The sequence below is a fragment of the Triticum aestivum genome, chromosome 7A (genome assembly GCF_018294505.1).
Source record: "Triticum aestivum cultivar Chinese Spring chromosome 7A, IWGSC CS RefSeq v2.1, whole genome shotgun sequence".
Taxonomy (NCBI): Eukaryota; Viridiplantae; Streptophyta; class Magnoliopsida; order Poales; family Poaceae; genus Triticum; species Triticum aestivum.
Genome location: NC_057812.1, coordinates 584,411,370 through 584,432,207, shown reverse-complemented (window position 1 = coordinate 584,432,207; position 20,838 = coordinate 584,411,370). Strand labels below are relative to the sequence as shown.

The 20,838-nt window shown below is 43.8% G+C and overlaps 2 protein-coding genes and 1 pseudogene across 3 annotated transcripts; all 3 read left to right on the top strand.

Annotated features, from left to right (window-relative positions):
* The first annotated feature begins 10,519 nt into the window (after positions 1-10,519).
* Positions 10,520-12,159, top strand: LOC123148448 (protein ABERRANT PANICLE ORGANIZATION 1). Of its 2 annotated transcripts, none has more exons than XM_044567881.1 (2): positions 10,520-11,705; positions 12,110-12,159. In XM_044567881.1, the coding sequence occupies exon 1, from the start codon at positions 10,649-10,651 to the stop codon at positions 11,702-11,704; it is 1,056 nt and encodes a 351-aa protein (XP_044423816.1). In that variant the 5' UTR covers positions 10,520-10,648; the 3' UTR covers position 11,705; positions 12,110-12,159. The 2 variants fall into 2 exon arrangements, with proteins under 2 accessions (XP_044423816.1, XP_044423817.1); XM_044567882.1 differs by lacking the exon at positions 12,110-12,159 and adding an exon at positions 11,795-11,948.
* Positions 12,160-13,799: 1,640 nt separating this feature from the next.
* On the top strand, positions 13,800-20,005 carry LOC123153527 (cysteine-rich receptor-like protein kinase 6; annotated as a pseudogene).
* Positions 14,348-18,811, top strand: LOC123148447 (G-type lectin S-receptor-like serine/threonine-protein kinase LECRK2). The gene has a single exon (XM_044567880.1). The coding sequence runs from the start codon at positions 15,293-15,295 to the stop codon at positions 17,774-17,776; it is 2,484 nt and encodes an 827-aa protein (XP_044423815.1). The 5' UTR covers positions 14,348-15,292; the 3' UTR covers positions 17,777-18,811.
* Positions 20,006-20,838: the final 833 nt, after the last annotated feature.

The window sequence follows — 20,838 nt, the reverse complement described above, 5'->3', positions numbered from 1 at the left end:
CTGAAAATGACTTCCGTGAAGTCTCGGGACTTTTGGAGCTGTGCAGAATAGGTCTCTAATATTTGCTCCTTTTCCAGCCCAGAATCCCAACTGCCGGCATTCTCCCTCTTTATGTAAACCTTGCAAAATAAGGGAGAATAGGCATAAGTATTGTGACATAATGTGTAATAACAACCCATCATGCAATAAATATCGATATAAAAGCATGATGCAAAATGGACGTATCAACTCCCCCAAGCTTAGACCTCGCTTGTCCTCAAGCGAAAGCCGAAATCAAAAAATATGTCCACATGTTTATAGATAGAGGTGTCGATAAAAATAAAATACAAACATGAGGGCATCATGATCATTCTTAAAACAACAACTTATATAATTCTTGTGATATGATATCTTATGCTAGGGTAACAATTCAATCACAATTTCAAGTATGAATGATAAACTTCATTGAAAACTAACAAACTATAATCTCTGTCATTGGAGTAATTGCAATTTATCATAACATAGGAAAGAGTCAATATAAGAGCTTTTCAGCAAGTCCACATACTCAACTATCATATAGTCTTTCACAATTGCTAACACTCACGCAATACTTATGGGTATGGAGTTTTAATCGGACACAGAGAATGATAGGGGCTTATAGTTTTGCCTCCCAGCGTTTTACCTCAAGGGTAATGTCAACAATAATAGTTCATGAAAACTCACATCCAATTAGCCATATATATCAGGATCTTTCCAACATATTGTGCTTGCCAAAAGATAAAATGTAAAAAGGAAAAGTGAAGATCACCATGACTCTTATGTAAGGTAGGAGATAAAAGTAAAAGATAGGCCGTTCGCAGAGGGAAGCAGATGTTGTCATGCGCTTTTATGGTTGGATGCACAAAATCTTAATGCGAAAGAACGTCACTTTATATTTCCACTTGTGATACGGACCTTTATTATGCAGTTCGTCGCTTTTATTTCTTCCATATCACACAATCGTATAAAGCTTATTTTCTCCCACACTAATAAGTCATACATATTTAGACAGCAGTTTTTATTTGTTGCACCGATGACAACTTACTTGGAGGATCTTACTCAATCTATAGGTAGGTATGGTGGACTCTCATGGCAAAACTGGTTTAAGGGTGTTTGGAAGCACAAGTAGTATCTCTACTTGGTGCAAAGAATTTGGCTAGCATGAGGGGTAAAGGCAAGCTCAATCATGTTGGATGATCCATGACAATATAATTTATCTCAGATGTAAGAAAAAATAACCCATTACGTTGTCTTCCTTATCCAACGTCAACTCTTTAGCATGTCATATTTTAATGAGTGCTCACAATCATAAAATATGTCCAAGATAGTGTATTTATATGTGAAGACCTCTCTTTCTTTATCACTTCCTATTAATTGCAATGATGACCAAAACTATGTTTGTCAACTCTCAACAACTTTTATTTATCATACTTTTTATATGTGAGCTCATTACTCTCCATAAGATCCATAAGATCTATTTGTTTCCTTTTTATTCTTTCTCTTTTCTTTTATTCACTTAAGATCATGGCAAAATAATCAAGCCCTTGACTCAACACTAATATTTATTATATAGCTCACGGACTCGATTACATAGAAGGATCATAAAGCAAAACTCAAAACTAGATCATACTAAGAACTTTTATTCTACTAAATCAAAATATTATCAAAAGGATCGAACTAAGAAAATTGGTAAAGATAAAAGTGATGGTGATACGATACCGGGGCACTCCCCCAAGCTTGGCAGTTGCCAAGGGGAGTGGCCATACCCATGTGATTATGTCTCCTTTGTTGGTGAAGAAGTTGATAGTTTTGTTGATGGCGTAGGCTTGTCGTCCTTCTTCCAAGGCATAGGCTCACCATCATAGAAGGATGATCGAGTCTCCTAAAATATCAAATCTGCAGCCAAACTCATCCTCTTGAATCTATATTCATACTCACAGTTTTGATTTTGCAGGTCATAGATCTGGGCTTGGAGGTGCTCAATTTTCTCATGAAGTTTGAAGATGGCCTCCCCAATGTCATTGACGTCGAGCTTGTGGTTATTGGTGAACTCCGTGATCATAATGTGATTGGAATTGAGTCCACGCTCCACCATCTCCTGACACTTGAAAACTTCTTGCTCCAATGCCTCGAGCCTTGCCTCCATGCTTCTGGTCTTCCTTGGTCCCTCCACATCACGGATGTGCAACAACCCCTCACGCATCTCAATGGTTTGAGGGTGTTGCAGCACTTCCGCGAGGTAGGGGTTGATGACCTTCTCGAAGAACTAGTCCTTAGGGGCACTTGAAGACGACATGACGACCCGGATCTGTCAGAAGAACAACTAGAAACAAAGACAGGAGATTTTTGCGTGATACGGTGGTCAAAACCCTCGGGAGGTTATATAATGAATTTTTACCGACCAAATACGTGTTGTGTAAGAAAACGGGGTCCGGAGAGCACACGAGGTGCCCATGAGGTAGAGGGCGTGCCTAGGGGGTAGGGCGCTCCCTCCACCCTTGTGGAGCCCTCGTGTCCTTCCCGGACTACTTCTTATTTTTTTATTTTTCTAAATATTCCAAAAAAGAAGAAAATTGCCATTAGAACTGTTTTGGAGTCGGTTTAGTTACCGTACCACATACCTATTCCTTTTCGAAGTCTGAAACATTCCGGAAAGTGTCCCTTATGTATTCCTCCGGGGTTACGATTTTAGTAACACTGGTTTCAACATTTATAGGATTACCTGAGATATAATTTTTAATTCTTTGACCGTTCACCACCTTTGGATTTGTGCCTTCGAAGTTGTTGATTTTTATGGCACCGGAACGATAGACCTCCTCGATAACGTAAGGGCCTTCCCATTTAGAGAGAAGTTTTCCTGCAAAAAATCTTAAACGAGAGTTGTATAGCAATATATAATCACCTACATTAAACTCACGCTTCTGTATCCTTTTGTCATGCCATCTTTTAACTCTTTCTTTAAACAACTTGGCATTCTCATAGGCTTGGGTTCTCCATTCATCAAGTGAGCTAGTGTCAAATAACCTCTTCTCACCAGCAAGTTTGAAATCATAATTGAGCTCTTTAATAGCCCAATAAGCCTTATGTTCTAGTTCGAGAGGTAAGTGACATGCTTTTCCATAAATCATTTTATACGGAGACATACCCATAGGATTTTTATATGCAGTTCTATAGGCCCATAATGCATCATGAAGTTTCTTGGACCAATTTTGTCTAGATCTATTGACAGTCTTCTGCAAAATTAATTTGAGCTCTCTATTACTCAATTCTACTTGACCACTAGACTGAGGGTGATAAGGAGATGCAATTCTATGATTAACATCATATTTAGCAAGCATTTTATGGAAAGCACCATGAATAAAATGTGAACCACCATCAGTCATTAAATATCTAGGGACTCCAAACCTCGGAAAAATAACTTCTTTAAGCATCTTAATAGAGGTGTTATGATCAGAACTACTACTTGGAATAGCTTCTACCAACTTAGTAACGTAATCAACAACAACTAAAATATGTGTATATCCATTAGAGGCAGGAAAATGTCCCATATAATCAAAGCCCCAAACATCAAATGGTTCAATACCAAGTGAATAATTCATAGGCATTTCTTGACGTCTACTAATATTACCAATTCGTTGACATTCATCACAAGACAAGACAAACTTACGGGCATCCTTGAAGAGAGTAGGCCAATAAAAACTAGATTGCAATACCTTATGTGCAGTTCTATCTCCAGCGTGGTGTCCTCCATAAGCCTCAGAGTGACACTTGCGTAGGATCTGTTCCTGTTCATGCTCAGGTACACAATGTCTAATAACACCATCTACTCCTTCTTTATAAAGATGTGGGTCATCCCAAAAGTAATGCCTCAAATCATAGAAAAACTTTTTCTTTTGTTAGTATGTGAAACTAGGTGGTATAAATTTAGCAACAATATAATTAGCATAATCAGCATACCATGGAGCAGTCTGAGAAGCATTTATGACATTTAATTGTTCATCAGGAAAGCTATCATCAATAGGTAGTGGGTCATCAAGCACATTTTCTAACCTAAACAAGTTGTCTGCAACGGGGTTCTCAGCTCCCTTTCTATCAACAATATGCAAATCAAATTCTTGTAGCAGGAGAACCCATCTAATAAGTCTAGGTTTAGCATCTTTCTTTTCCATAAGATATTTAATAGCAGCATGATCTGTGTGAATAGTTACTTTAGAATCAACAATATAAGGTCTGAACTTATCACAAGCAAATACAACTGCTAAGAATTCCTTTTCAGTAGTAGCATAATTTCTCTGAGCATTGTCTAGAGTTTTACTAGCATACTAAATAACATTTAATTTCTTATCAACTCTTTGCCCTAGAACAACACCTACAACATAATCACTAGCATCACACATAATTTCAAAAGGTAAATTCCAATCAGGTGGCTGAACAATAGGTGCAGAGATCAATGCTTTCTTAAGTATTTCAAATGCTTCTACACAATCATCATCAAAGACAAATGGTATATATTTTTGTAATAAATTAGTCAGAGGCCGAGAATTTTTTGAGAAATCCTTAATGAACCTTCTATAAAAACCGGCATGACCAAGGAAACTTCTTATACCTTTGATGTCCTTGGGACATGGCATCTTTTCAATAGCATCAACTTTGGCTTTATCAACTTCAATACCTCTTTCAGAAACTTTATGCCCCAAGACAATACCTTCATTAACCATAAAGTGGCACTTTTCCCAATTCAAGACAAGATTAGTTTCTTCACATCTCTGCAAAACTCGATCAAGGTTGCTTAAGCAATCATCAAAAGAGGATCCATAGACGGAGAAATCGTCCATGGAAACCTCACAAATCTTTTCACAAAAGTCAGAGAATATAGCCATCATGCATCTTTGGAAGGTAGCAGGTGCATTACATAAACCAAAAGACATATGTCTATAAGCAAAAGTACCAAAAGGGTAAGTAAAAGTAGTCTTTGATTGATCATTGGCTGACACAGGTATTTGAGAGAAACCAGAATAACCATCTAGAAAGCAAAAATGTGTATGTTTGGATAATCTTTCTAGCATTTGATCGATAAAAGGTAAGGGGTAATGATCTTTTTAGTAGCTTTATTTAATTTGCGAAAATCAATTACCATCCTATAACCTGTAATAATTCTTTGTGGGATCAACTCATCTTTATCATTAGGAACGACAGTAATATCTCCCTTCTTAGGGACACAATGGACATGACTTACCCACTGACTATCAGCAACGGGATAAATTATACCTGCCTCAAGAAGCTTTAGTATTTCCTTTCTTACCACTTCCTTCATCTTAGGATTCAGCTGTCGTTGATGATCACGAACTGGTTTGGCATCTTCCTCCAAATTTATTTTGGGTTGACACAGAGTGGGACTAATGCCCTTAAGATCATCAAGAGTATATCCAATAGCAGCACGGTGCTTCTTCAGAGTTTTCAATAATCTCTCTTCTTCATGCTCTGAAAGGTTAGCACTAATAATAACATGATATATCTTTTTCTCATCAAGATAAGCATATCTAAGAGTATTAGGTAACGGTTTGAGCTCAAACACGGGATCACCCTTGGGTGGAGGAGGATCCCCTAGGATTTCAATAGGAAAATTGTGTTTCAGGATGGGTTCCTGTTTAAAGAATACTTTATCTATTTCCCTTCTTTCATTTATAAACATATCATTTTCATGGTCTAGCAAATATTGTTCTAAAGGATCACTAGAAGGTACGGCAATAGAAGCAAGACCAATAATTTCATCTTTACTAGGCAATTCCTCTTCACGGTGTTGTCTACGAAATTTAGAAAAGTTGAACTCGTGAGACATATCACCCAAGCCAATAGTAACAACATCCTTTTCGCAGTCTATCTTAGCATTAACAGTGTTCAAGAAGGGTCAACCGAAAATAATGGGACAAAAGCTATCTTGGGGGGAGCCAAGAACAAGAAAATCAGCAGGATATTTAGTTTTCCCACACAAGACTTCAACATCTCTAACAATTCCCATTGGTGAAATAATATCTCTATTGGCAAGTTTAATTGTGACATCAATATCTTCTAACTCAGCGGGTGCAATGTCATGCATAATTTCTTTGTATAATTCAAAAGGTATTGCACTAGCACTAGCATCCATATCACATAAGCCATGATAACAATGATCTCCTATTTTAACAGAAATAGCAGGCATGCCTACCATAGGTCTATGTTTATCTTTAGCACAAGGTTTGGCAATTCTAGCGGTTTCATTACAGAAATGAATAACATGCCCATTAATATTATCAGCCAAGAGATCTTTAACAATAGCAATATTAGTTTCAACTTTAATTTGCTCAGGAGGTGTATAAGTTCTAATATCGCTTTTACGAACTACAGTTGAAGCTTTAGCATGATCTTTTATCCTAACATGAAAAGGTGGTTTCTCAACATAAGCAGTAGGAACAATAGGATCATTATAAGTGATAGTCTTTTCTTCAACTTTAATAGGTGCAGCTACTTTTACTTCTATGGGAGGATGATATTTAAACCACTTCTCCTTAGGGAGATCGATATGAGCAGCAAAAGATTCACAGAAAGAGGCTACTATCTCAGAGTCAAGTCCATATTTAGTGCTAAATTTACGGAAAACATTGGTATCCATAAAAGATTTAACACAATCAAACTTAGGCGTCATACCTGACTCCTTACCTTTGTCGAGGTCCCAATCTTCAGAGTTGCGTTTAATTCTTTCCAATAAATCCCATTTGAATTCAATAGTCTTCATCATAAAAGAGCCAGCACAAGAAGTATCGAGCATGGTGCGATTGCTATCAGAAAGCCGAGCATATAAATTTTGAATAATTATTTCTCTTGAGAGCTCATGATTGGGGCATGAATATAACATTGATTTAAGCCTCCCCCAAGCTTAAGCGATGCTTTCTCCTTCACGAGGCCAGAAATTATATATATAATTGCGATCACGATGAACAAGATGCATAGGATAAAACTTCTGATGAAATTCCAATTTCAATCGTTTGTAGTTCCATGACCCCGTATCATCACATAGCCTATACCATGTCAATGCATCTCCCTTCAAAGATAAAGGGAAGACCTTCTTCTTAATAACATCTCCGGGCACACCTGCAAGCTTAAATAATCCACAAACTTCATCCACATATATTAGGTGATCATCAGGATGATTTGTTCATCTCCTACAAAAGGATTAGCTAGCAGTTTTTCTAACATACCCGAAGGAATTTCAAAGCAGACATTTTCATTTTCAGTGGGTTCAGTAGGTTGAGGAGCAACTCTTTGCTCTACTGGTCGGGGTGAAGATACCCCGAACAAGCCCATCAGAGGATTACTTTCCATAGTAACAAGTGACAGTAAATTTCAGCACACTATATAAATTTTTCCTTACCAAATTCCACCTACCAAAGGCGCTTCACTCCCCGGCAACGGTGCCAGAAAAGAGTCTTGATGACCCACAAGTATAGGGGATCTATCATAGTCCTTTCGATAAGTAAGAGTGTCGAACCCAACAAGGAGCAGAAGGAAATGATAAGCGGTTTTCAGCAAGGTATTCTCTGCAAGCACTGAAATAATAGGTAACAGATAGTTTTGTGATAGGATAATTTGTAACGAGTAACAAGTAACAAAAGTAAATAAAGTGCAGCAAGGTGGCCCAATCCTTTTTGTAGCAAAGGACAAGCCTGGACAAACTCTTATATGATGTAAAGCGCTCCCGAGGACACATGGGAATATCATCAAACTAGTTTTCATCACGTTCATATGATTCGCGTTCGGTACTTTGATAATTTGGTATGTGGGTGGACCGGTGCTTGGGTACTGTCCTTACTTGGACAAGCATCCCACTTATGATTAACCTCTATTGCAAGCATCCGCAACTACAACAAAAGTATTAAGGTAAACCTAACCATAGCATGAAATATGTGGATCCAAATCAGCCCCTTACGAATCAACGCATAAACTAGGTTTAAGCTTTTGTCACTCTAGCAACCCATCATCTACTTATTACTTCCCAATGCCTTCCTCTAGGCCCAAATAATGGTGAAGTGTCATGTAGTCGACGTTCACATAACACCACCAGAGGAGAGACAACATACATCTCATCAAAATATCGAACGAATACCAAATTCACATGACTACTAATAACAAGACTTCTCCTATGTCTTCAGGAACAAATATAACTACTCACAAAGCATATTCATGTTCATAATCAGAGGGGTATTAATATGCATATAGGATCTGAACATATGATCTTCCACCAAATGAACCAACTAGCATCAACTACAAGGAGTAATTAACACTACTAGCAACCCACAGGTACCAATCCTGGACTTGGATACAAGAATTGGATACAAGAGATGAACTATGATTTTGAGAGGAGATGGTGCTGGTGAAGATGTTGATGGAGACTGCCCTCTCCCGATGAGAGGAGCGTTGGTGATGACGATGGCGATGATTTCCCCCTTCCGGAGGGAAGTTTCCCCGGCAGAACAGCTCCGCCAGAGCCCTAGATTGGTTCCGTCAAGGTTCCGCCTCGTGGCGGCGGAGTCTCGTCCGGAAAGATGGCTTATGATTTTTTCCTCATCGAAAGACTCCATATAGTAAAAAATGGGCAACGAAGGGCCACCAGGGGGCCCACGAGGTAGGGGGCGCACCTAGGGGGTAGAGCGCGCCCCCACCCTCGTGGGCAGGGTGTGGCCCCCTGGTGAACTTTTTGCTCTCAGTATTTTTTAAATATTCTGAAAATGACTTCCGTGAAGTTTCAGGACTTTTGGAGCTGTGCAGAATAGGTCTCTAATATTTGCTCCTTTTCCAGCCCAGAATCCCAGCTGCCGGCATTCTCCCTCTTTATGTAAACCTTGCAAAATTAGAGAGAATAAGCATAAGTATTGTGACATAATGTGTAATAATAGTCTATAATGCAATAAATATCGATATAAAAGCATGATGCAAAATGGATGTATCAAGGAGACGAAGTGTGCCCACCGCACGAGGCTGCGGGCGCACCTTCAAGCGGAGGTGGTTGCGGTAGCCCGCGAGGTGGAGAAAGAGGAGGCCCTCCATGCCCACATAGCCGAGAAGTGGCGAAGGAGGATGGTCAAGGAGATGGCAAAATATCAAAGCAGGCTGGTCTGTGCCATGGCCGGACTGTCCCCCAAGGAGAAGGACACGGACGATGACAGATCGGACAACTCTAGTAGTGAGCAGACCCGCCTCGATACATTTTGTATCTTCGGTCGCTACTATCGCACAGACGACAACAAGGACAAGGGCAAGGGCGGTCGTGGATTAACTTCTTCCATTATTGTGTCCATTTTTGGTAATCCGATGGCATGTGTCAACTACATATGTAACTAAACATTGCATCGGGGTTAGTGTGGATTTGAGGATTTGGTTTGATAGATCCGGTTGTGGATGCAAACTTGGATGCCCGCCGTCTGTACATATTGCTTCACTCGGCCTCTGCAGTGTGGGTAGGGTGCTCAGGGTTTAGGGATGACGACGCCGCCTCTAAGGGTGGAGTGATGATGATGGTGCATGCGCGTTGCCTTAGCGAGACCCTCTTTAGTGTGGTGTGAGTGAGATATTTTATGTGTACCGCTCATCGGCTGTGAAGGTTTTCCGCATGGTTTTTCTTAATTAACAGGGCAATATGGTTTACGCTCGGTTTTCTTTAATTAATCAAGCAACTTTGTTTTCTTAGTGAAGGCAGGAATCCTGCCATTTTGAAGAAAAAAATGCGTCGAGTTGGTTCTAGTCAATTCTCTCGACCACGTTCATGAGATGGCAGGCTGGTGGATGTGGGCCTGACTAAGAAATCAAGTCATGTGTCATTCTTGTGTTATTTCTTTTTCGCATTAACTTTTTGTTTGGCCACGAAACAATTTATGTGTTGAACGCTTGGAGCAATTTGCAGCCCATCCTTCATTTTTTTCATGCTTTTATATATCCTGTTGTTCACACACCTTGTTTGTTTTATCATCTTTAGCACCTATTTACGCATTTATTTTAACACAATTTGCACCAACGCGCCAGGTATTTCTCATAGTGCTTTATCGATAGAGAAATCCGAAAACTGCCTAAATTTAAAATTCACCCTATTCTTGATAATGTGAATCATGAATCGCAATTCATAAGTGGTCGTGGAATTTCTCTCTTTTCCCTTTTCATATGATTTTCCCCTATATTCAGATCTATCTATATCTATACCAATATAAAAAAAACCCAAATGGACAGATTCAACAAATCCCGACCATCAAATCTGGTCAATCAAACGACTGAGACTGCTCCAATGATGAGCGCTCAACATGTTTAGTGTACAGTTAATATCATACAAAATATTAACGCCAATGCTAATCACATACTTAATACGCAAATAATATCGTACCTAATATTTATGTGTAATTAATATATTACCTATTAGTATTAAGGTGCATTGCAGGTACACACTACTAGTTTTATATAACTGCAAATCGAGCCTTCCCGGGCCTACATGCCAACCAGCCAGCCTTCTCGCTCCTCCTCGTCCTCCCCTTTCTCGCGTCCCCATTTCCTCCCACCAAATACGGCACCGTGATCCGCCACCGACCCGCCGACCGATCCCCGGCCGGCCATGGCCTCCGACCCCGCCGCCTGCTGCCCGTGGGACGCGCTCCCGGCGCACCTCCAGGAGCGCATCCTCTCCCGCCTGCCGCTCACCGCGCTCGTCCCCGTCGCCGCCGTCTCCCGGGCGCTGCGGCGCCTCCTCCGCTCCCCGGCCTTCCACGCCCTCCTCTCCCCGCACCGCCTCGACGCCTTCTTCCTCCTCTCTCCGCGCCTCGCCTTCCACCCGCTCTCCCGGCGCCTCCTCCAGGTGCCCCCCTCGCCCCCGCTCGATCCATCTTGCCCTCCCCTCGTCTCCTCCGCCTCCCCCTCCTTCCTTGTCACCGCCGACTCGCTCCTCCGCCTCCCGGCGCTCCCCGACCGCTCCTACCTCATCGCCGTCGTCGTCCCACCCTCACCCTCCTCCACCTCCAGCCGGGATTACACCCTTGTCGCCGTCACCACCAACGGCGCCGCTGTCCGCTCGTATTCCCTGGACTCCGCCGATCCCTCCCCACGGTGGGTGCCTGGGGCCGAGCTCCCGCTGCCATTTGCGATCCTCGGCAATGCTGCGGTCGCCACTGACCGTTCTCGGCTCTTTGTGCTCGGCCGGGGCCCGGACGCGCTTCTGGTGCTTGATCTCGAGACCAGGAAGTGGGCTGCTCCGCCAGTTGTGATGCCGCATGGCCTTACGACGGCCCACCTGTTTGTTCTTGATGATCGGCTGTTCTTGGTAGGTGGGGTGGAGAGGCTCGGGGTGCTGGAGCGGGTGGTGGTGTGGCAGTTGGACAACAATGAAGCAGTGGGATGGGTGGAGGTAGCCACAATGCCGCCGGAGGTGTTCGATGAGTTGGTGGCTGGTAGGCATGGTAGTTTCTGGCACTTTCAGGCTGCGGACAGAATGGGGACTCTTTGTCTGTACAATGCTTTAGATGGGAGGCTGGTGATGTTTGATGCGGTGGATTGTGTATGGACGATGATGCCACGAGTGTCTGGGTTAGGAGCCGGGGAGAGCCAAATGTGGTTTGGGCATGTCTTGGAGCCAGGCGTCGACCTATTGCTGGGACAACGCAGCCTGTGTTCATGAGGTTGTTTTCTTGGCCTTCATGTATTGGTGCAATTCTGAAGCTTCAAATCATGTTCCCTGAACCGTGTACCTATGGTTGTTTGTAAGTAGGAATAACTGGTTCTGTTAGCTGTTTGCTCCAAAAATAAAGCAACCCTGTCCTTGTATGTGGCATAATGCTTCAAGCATCCCAAGTTGTATCATGAAAGAATATCAATGATGAAAACTTTGATAAACCAAAAGGGCTAGATTTCCCTTTTCTGTTTGTCTGTGGGATGAATGTCAGTGCAAATTTCTGCATCAATCTTCCCAAAGGTTCTGTGCTGTTTTATTCCTGGTAGCCACACGCTTGAATGGAACCTTTCTTTTTACATGTACCTCAGTGTTATTTCTTTTACTTATTAGTAACCGTTTCTGTTTCCACAGGAAATATCTAACTTCAAGATTCAAAGCCATCATGTGAGTCAAGGCTGTTGTATCACATAAGCTCAAAATTTCCCAATAATTTTATGTGCAGTTTTCTTTTGGGTGGGTGGGGGTGGGTGGGGGGGGGGTGATTTTTGCTACTGTTTGTCAGTTAGCATTTGTCAAAGCCCCTCAACATTAGGTGGCACATCATAATTACTGTCGAAGTGTCTGTCACTGTCATTCGTACTGCAAACAAGTAACTCAACCATGTCAAGCCTTGGCAAAATAGTTACCTAGTTTCTTCATGTATTTTTGCTGATGTCTGTTATTGATGCTATGGAGCTCTATATAATGGGCCATTTAGTCATTCCCTTGTGGAAAGCATCCTAAGTTCTAATATGACATTGAATTATCGATCATGCTTATCAGTGTTTTCTATCTTGCCAGAAGGCATGGATAAAAAGATTGTGATGCAGTGACAGGCTTATAATTGATGCCCAGTCTGATTTGTTTGCTCATTGGCCTGCAGAGCTATCTCGGTTCTTTTGGGTCAAGTGTCAATGTATTATGTCTTCCGATATTGAATAGGAGTTGGCAGTCTACTGGAGCATAGGCTGAAGAGTTGGGGAGCAGGATTGGGTGTGGGAGGCAAAGAGAAGGCTTCCGGCCTGTCGAGTCCTCCTCTCTGGTGCCCACCGTGGCCTTGTAGAAGCTGCCCCAAAGAAGCGAGGGTTTCGATTCGGCTGGATGTGAGCCTTATCATGCCTTATTTCACCATGGATGGCATTGTATCTTGTACACATACAGTTTATCTAAAAATGTACTTTTGCTAAGCTATTTCGTGTAGGCAGCCTAACCTTTTTATGTTCTCACAATGGAAGATTATGTTTTCATTGTAAAACTACTTTACAATCAAGAGAGAAGACTACTTAGTTCTAATCTTCAAAAGAAGACTACTGGCCCCCAAGCCCCAAGCTTGTTTAAGCAGAGATAGAAGATTATGCTGATCTGCCGGCTCTTATTCAATGAGGGGGTACATGCTATGGAAATATTGAGCACCCATGGTGGAGCTTGGATTTGGGACTGGGAGCATGTACCTTTTTTGTCTGAGAGGAGGCCAAAATTTATGTCTTGATTGGATTTGAAGTAAGCTCATCTGAGCTTATTTATACACAGATTTAGGCTCAACAGTATTTTGATCCTCATGTTTGTGACCAAATTAGCTCTCCCATGACAGGTGTTCCCTAGTTTAACCACCAAATATTTCTGGCCGGTGAATTTGCTTTACTTATCACTGTTTTTTGTTAGGCGTTGGTGCATTTTTATGCCACTATCCTTCCTTTTTGTCCTTGTCAATATTTTATTTTATCCGTTTCATAAGCTTTTGGTGCAAAGGCAATCATTATCTCTTGCCGTTCAATTCCCCACTTCCTTGCACAAAAATTAATCTGTGACAACCCCAACTGTTAACTCCACATGCAAGCAAAGAAATATGGTCCATACCTACTTCAGTCAACATGGCCAAGCCAGTGCCAGAGGCATAAAGACAGAGACTTTTAAATCTGCCTTGGTTTCAGATCTTGGAGAACTAACACAGTGGGCTGCCCGGGGATTGATGACCTGCTGCTGATCATGGGCTAGACTTGGTGTTGTTTCAGCTGGTAGCTGGCCTTTTTTGATGACTAGACTAGAAGGTACGCATGTTCAGCCTGTTCATTACCAATATCTTGAAGACGATATTGTTGTTTTATCAGTTTTCCTTTTGGGAAGCTAGTCAATCTGTCTAGTTGTTGTGCATTTGCTCGCATCTGCCTTCTCTCTGTTGTATTGGTTTGACACTGTTGAAGAAAGATGTGTCTAACATATCATGCTGTGCAGGAACCGCCGGAGTGAATCTTCAGCTGGCATACCATGTTGAAGAAAGATGTGTCTAACATATCATGCTGTGCAGGAACCGCCGGAGTGAATCTTCAGCTGGCATACCATGTATAGGGTCGACTAAAATAGAAGCGCAACCCTTGTGGTAAAGAATAGAATATTTTTTAACTTTGGCCGTCAGATGAGTTTATAAAGGAGCAGTGCCATGCATCCGACATTTTTCTATCCGACGCTTGTCTGGGTTAGTTAATCACCATAGGATCTAATTGCCAGTTTTTTTCTTTTTCTTTTTTTGCAGGAAAGGATCTAGTAATTGCCAGTTGAACAATGATCTAAGGTTCACATCGTCGTACATAACCAGAAGGTATGGTACGTAAAGCAATTCCGTTTATAAAGGGTACCCCTTTCCTGTGATAAAATCTTGCAAGTTCAACAAAACACAAGTAATCCATGCTCATCTTCATTTTCAATATTTCGAACAGTCGTGTTGATGATGTAATTATCATTTGCAGTCAATAAAGATAGTCATGATGGCCTTCCCTGAAAAAAGCGGTTACATGATGAGTTTCATCCACTAGTGTTTCTTTGTGTAGCGATGAACGAAACAAGTTCGCCTAAAGTAAGAAATAAAACATGTATCTGTCGGAAAAGAAATGAAACAAGTACTTCCTCCGTTCACAAATATAAAATGTTTTAGATTTGAATATAGACTACATGCGAACTGAAATGAGTGAACAAATACACAAAAATGTGTATGTATACATCCGATTCACAAAAAGGTTAGAACATCTTATATTTGTGAAATAAAGATGGGGGAAGAAAATGTCATCTTTCTTTGGCCGGCCAAATTGCACCCTGGCCTTCACGTCACCTCCGTGATCTAAGCTTGATGGTTTGGCTGTGCGGCAACAGGTCACTAGCTAGTGTCACCTCCTTTGAAGCTCATGGTTCGTGCCAAATGGCACATGCCCATCTAACTTAATTATCCACTGATTTGCTGATGGAACCTCGTACTTAGCAGTCCGGGTCAAGATTTAAAAGTGCGATTTCGTCCACACATGTGTGTAGTTTAAACAAGTCTGTCCCATTTAGAAACAAAACGGCAATCAAATTATCTCCTGCAAACGTATGAGATATGGCGCTTGACCTTGACATTGTCTGTGACTGCCGGCCGGCGAGTGGAATGCTTTGTTTTGGCTATCAATTAACTTTTTTCCTGTGTGTGTCACTATCACACTATGGAAAACAATGTAGCGTAAGTGAAGAACTGAAGATATATAAGAACATAACATGAGTATACACTGACCAGCAAAGTAAACACAAATGAAGCCATTAGCCATGTCTCCCTCTTTTTCCAGCCACCGCCGCCGTGCCCCACTGCTTGTGCTCTTGCTGCTCCAAGCTCATCTGCTTCTAGTTGTAGCCAACAGACTCACAATTGCATCGACTTTCAGGCCCCCAGATAACATCACATGCTCGTCCGGGGACTACGCCTTCGGGTTCCGCGCCCTTGACGCTGACCCTAGCCGGTTCCTCCTTGCCGTCTGGTTCTACTTCAACCTCACCGAGGGAGCCAGCCCTGCGGAGCACAAGGTGGTCTGGTACGCGAAAGACCCAGTCTCAGGCTCGGCAGTCACGGCCACGGCACTATCCATGCTTACCATCAAAGATGGTATGCTCTCCCTAGCCGCTGACACCGGCAACATCTGGAGGAACCCCAACCCTGGCATGTGGGGCACTGACCTCGTGCTCCAGGACTCAGGCAACCTCCAGTTCCTCACCTCCCCGGGCACAACTGTCGTGTGGGAGAGCTTTCAGGATCCGACCGATACGCTCCTCCCGGGGCAGTACATGGGCGCTGGAGTTGCCCTTTACTCCAAGCTCTCGGACACAGACTTCCTGTCTCGTGGCCGCTTCAGCCTGAACGTGCAGACTGACGGTCACCTTGTCTTCCACCTCCTGAACCATGCCGCTGGCAATCTGGCTCAGGACTTAGACAACATATACTGGGCGAGCGGCACATACAAGACTGGGGAGGACGGCAACACGACTCTTTTCTTCGACTCGCCGGGGCATCTCTACTACCAAATCAAGGACGGCACGGTGCATGACGCGATACCTCCACTTCTAAACTCCACCATTAGTTACCACCAGCACGCATCGCTCGATCCAGACGGCATCGTCCGCGTCTACACCAGGCCGAAGAATACCACCGGGGGAAGCAGCAAAGTGTTGTGGGCAGTCAGAGGACAGTTCCCAACCGAAGGTTGCACGAGGAAAACCACTTTGCAAGGTTTGTGTGGCCCCAACTCGTACTGTGTGTATGGTCCTAACAACCGGCTGGATTGTGAGTGCCCAAGCGGCTACTCCTATGTCAATTCTCAGCTCAGGTACATGGGCTGCACACAGGGGTTCATGCCGCAAAGCTGTGACGGGAAGAACTACTCCGCCGAGTTTGAGGTTGTCAAGCTCCCAAACACCACTTGGACAAACTCGCCATACGAAAGACTTATGCACATCAGAGAGGACGAGTGTGCAGACTACTGCTTGGACGACTGCCTCTGTGTCGCTGCTACTTATGATGGAACTTACTGTAGCAAGATGGTGTCGCTGGCAGGTATCGGACGCCGTGGAGATGACATCGCCATGAAGGCGTTGATCAAGGTGCGGACGAGCAGCCCCTCGTTGCCGGTGCCACCAAGAAGGATATTGCCTTATGCACTATTCGGTGGCTCGGCATTCCTGTTGCTGCTGTCCGGGGTAAGTAGTCTCATGTTACATTGCTACCTTAGGAAGAAGAATACCAACCATGACTTTGTTAGGGCTTACACCACAAAAGAGCTTTACAAAGCCACCAATGGCTTTCGTAAGTTGCTAGGCAGAGGAGGCTTTGGCGAGGTCTACCATGGGGTGTTGAAGTCGCTACATTCCCCCGACATAGCAGTGAAGAAGCTCATCAGTTCCAATGATTACAGTGAGAGGGAGTTCGCGAATGAGGTACAGTCCATCGGCCAGATCCACCATAGGAACCTAGTCCGCATGGTTGGTTACTGCAAAGAGAAGGAGCAACGGATGTTGGTGTTCGAGTTCATGCCAGGTGGTTCCCTTCGGAGCTTCCTATTCCAGCCTCAGCAGCAACCGATGTGGAGTTGGCGCGCTGAGGCAGCCCTTGGCATCGCCAAGGGCCTGGAGTACTTACATGAAGGATGCAATTATCCAATCATCCACTGTGACATCAAGCCCGACAATATATTGTTAGATAGCAAGAAAAATCCGAAGATTACTGACTTTGGGATTGCCAGGCTTCTTAGTGACCAGCAGATGCACACCACTGTGACCAACATCAGGGGCACAAGGGGGTATATTGCTCCCGAGTGGTTCCAAAGCGACAGGCGCATCGACACCAAGGTTGATGTGTACAGCTTCGGTGTTGTGCTACTAGAGATGATATGCTGCCGAAAGTCCCAGGAGCCAGTGCCTGGTCAGGATGGTGACGACTCGGTCATGCTATTCGAGTGGGCTGGTCAGTTGATTGCTGATGGCAGGACCGAGGTTCTGTTTCATAGTGATGACGATGCCATTGAGGATTTGGTCAGAGTGGAGAGGTTCTTGCGTGTTGCTCTCTGGTGCATTGAGCAGAATCCTTCGCTCCGCCCGACAATGCACCAGGTGGTGCAGATGCTGGAGGGTGTTGTTGAGGTCGACACTCTACCTGCTCCTACAAGCTCCAACTGTTCATCGCCGTTCGCCTCTTCAGTCGACGAGAGCCCTCTGTTGTCAGCTGCTGCTACTCTCGCGATAGAGTGATTCTTACTGTACTAGTCAATTCTGATAGGCTGCAGTGTCGAAATGAGTTTCTTTACTTATTACCAATGCTAATTGTTTCGCCGTCTTGTAACTGGTGTAGCTACGTTTCTGTAAACAGGACATCAGTCATGCATTCTAGCTACATACATGTCTTCTACTCCCTCCGTTCCTAAATACTATAAGTCTTTTAAGAGATTACACTATAGACTACATACGGAGTAAAATGAGTGAACTTATACTCTAAAAGGCGTCTATATACATCCGAGTGTAGTCTCTATAGTGGAATCTCTAAAAAGACTTATATTTAGGAACGGAGGGAGTAGTAAATGTCAGCATATCCTATGTGTTCATCCATTGTGGTCCAGTTATGCAAAATCCTTTGGTTTGAGCACTACAAAAGTTCAATAGTGAGAAGAAACCTCAAACTTTATTCAGATCGAGTCTTGCCTTCGCCTTCAAGAAAAGAAGGGGAGAAGTGTTATCCCAGTTCTAAGCTAAGACTGAAACATCAACCTTAAAAAAAGACTGAAACATCAAGCCTTGATGTTGCCTAGCCAGAAAAGCATGGGGAATTGCGCAAGGATAGAAGAAAGCAGTGGTTCCTGCTAGGATGTCTCTCATAAGTCCTGGGTGCACCTTGCAGAACCCTCTTCATCGTCTTCACCAGGAATACCCCGGTGCAGATACAGAACCATGGCAGAACAGAATAGTATGAGTAGCTCCAGAAGATGTGGACAAGCATCGCAAGTGAGGTACCAGCAAACCCATGCCCAGCATATGCCACCATGTCCAGCAATGGCGATTCACCACTTCCCAGTGAGTACAGACGTACAATAGAGCTTTAATGAGGATGACTTGCATAAACCAACCAAGTAACCCTCTTGTGAACTGTATAGCCAACGATTTCATGTCTGGAGCTTGGAATGACGGGGGTGCGCCCATCTTTCTTCAAGACCAATGTTCTGGCTTGTCCGCAGAGACTTGAAACCACACGATTCCAAAAAGATAATCATTCTTCAAACTTTTTGCAGACAGAACAAAAGGGCCATTGCTAAACTGGTCTAAGCTATTCAAGATAATTACGGGGTTAACGAAGGGAATTGTTTACCTGCATAAGCACTCCATGTTCTGGCTTGTCCACAGAGACTTGAAACCACACAATGTCCTCTTGGATTGTAACATGATCCCAAAGATTGCTGATTTTGTATCAGCTAGAGCATTGAGTTTAGATGTAGCACAAGAGCACACGAGTAGGGTCATGGGAACCAGGTATCAGCTACCTAATATATCAATCATCACAGTTCCCACCATTTTGTCTTCAGATGTTCTAATCTTACAGTTTTGATATCTTTTGTTTCACTTTTCAGTGGTTACAAAGCTCCGGAGTATATGCATCTTGAGGAGTTTACTCGATGAAGACAGATGTGTTCAGCTTTGGCGTTTTGGTTCTGGTGATTATTAGTGGCCGAAAGAATACCATACTCGACAAGCAAGGGGATACTGTTGGTGATCTTGTACGAGATGTGAGTGAACTGAACATATATTCCAAGCAAGATTTCTTATAGTTCACATTCACGAAATGTTTACTTTTGTTGCCAGATTATTTTCCTTCTTTTGCGCTGCAGTTCTCTCATGTCAAGCTTGTTGAAAACTATTTCAGGCCTGGCGTATGTGGAAGGAACAAAGGTTGCATGAGCTTGTGGATCCGTTGTTAGGTGACGGATATGAAGTCGCCGAGATAATGAAATGCGCTCAAGTGGCACTGGTTTGTGCTCAGGAAGATCTAGCATATCGGCCCGCCATGACAAATGTTGCTGCAATGCTGAACTCTGAAAGCATAAGCTTACCGATGGAGCCTAAGCAACCCGGTACGCTGATCCATGGGTGTGCTGACAGAGACACGACATCGACATACGTGGGCCAATCAAGCAGGACGATAGACATAACTATAACGAGCTCTGCTCCAACGTCGACTAGAGTTTGAATTTTGGGCTTTTTTAGGGGTCATGTAGCGTACATATTCGAGATACTGAGACCAATTTCGCAGAGTGAAAATAAACATGTTTCTGTGGTACCAGCTACCAGACTAATTTTCCATGAGCTGCATTGTAGTAGTAATTCAGATATACGATGTTTCATGCTTTGTTGTTACTATTCCAGTTCAGCGAAGTTTACCTGGGATTGCTCATATTTGGGAACATTTATGAACACATTCAACTTGAGAAATGAGAAATCATCAAACTTGTTCAACTTGGCAAGCAGCAACCACAGATCTCACAGTTAAGACGTGTAGATCTGTGGACATGGAGAACACGCTACAAACACATCGGGATCTCAAAATAAGCGCTGTTCAAGATTGAAAAAAAGTTCCTAATGCACCTAAGTTCATAGTTAAACATCTTAACTCTGAACTTAAGTCGCTGGCCCAGACTTAAGATGTTTAACTCTGAATTATGCCTGGGCCGATTCGGATTCATTAGTGCGCGTTTTGGCTATGGCTAAGCCTGGGCCGACTCGGATTCAAATTGCTTGCTCTGTCTCTCCCGCGTCCCTCTTTTCTTGCTCGCCCCGTTTCCCGATCAATCTCTGCCAACGCCGGATCGCGTTCGCTTGATCGTTGCTCTCGCGATCCCACAGCCGCGACCATGGGCGCCACCACGATGCTCCCGCCGTCTCTGCTCCCGCGCCGTAGCGCCGCCGCCGACCTCCACCCCTGCTCTTCCCGCGTCCCCGTAAACCCTGCCTTGATGGCGAATCCCGCCGCTGCCAAGACGCCGAAGCGGCCCATGTCCGTGCGCGACGGGCAGCCGCCGGCGAAGCGCGCACGCGATACCTGCTCCGGGGGCGAGCTCCTCAACGCCGCTGTTGCCGCCAAGATCAACAGCAGCAGCCTTCCGTGTCCCGGCACCAGCAGTAGCGGCGAGGATCCAAGAAGCCCGACGGCGACCAAGAACCCCGTGGCCAGCTCGCCGGAGACCGCGACGCAACCGAGCATGCGCGAACTGATCCAGAACGCCCGCCTCGCCATGGCTCGCGCTGCCGCCCAAGAAGAAGAGGCCGGC

Bases quoted from the DNA above. Each gene is read 5' to 3' on its own strand.
- LOC123148448 (XM_044567881.1), top strand. From the start codon at position 10,649: ATGGCCTCCGACCCCGCCGCCTGCTGCCCGTGGGACGCGCTCCCGGCG.
- LOC123148447 (XM_044567880.1), top strand. From the start codon at position 15,293: ATGAAGCCATTAGCCATGTCTCCCTCTTTTTCCAGCCACCGCCGCCGT.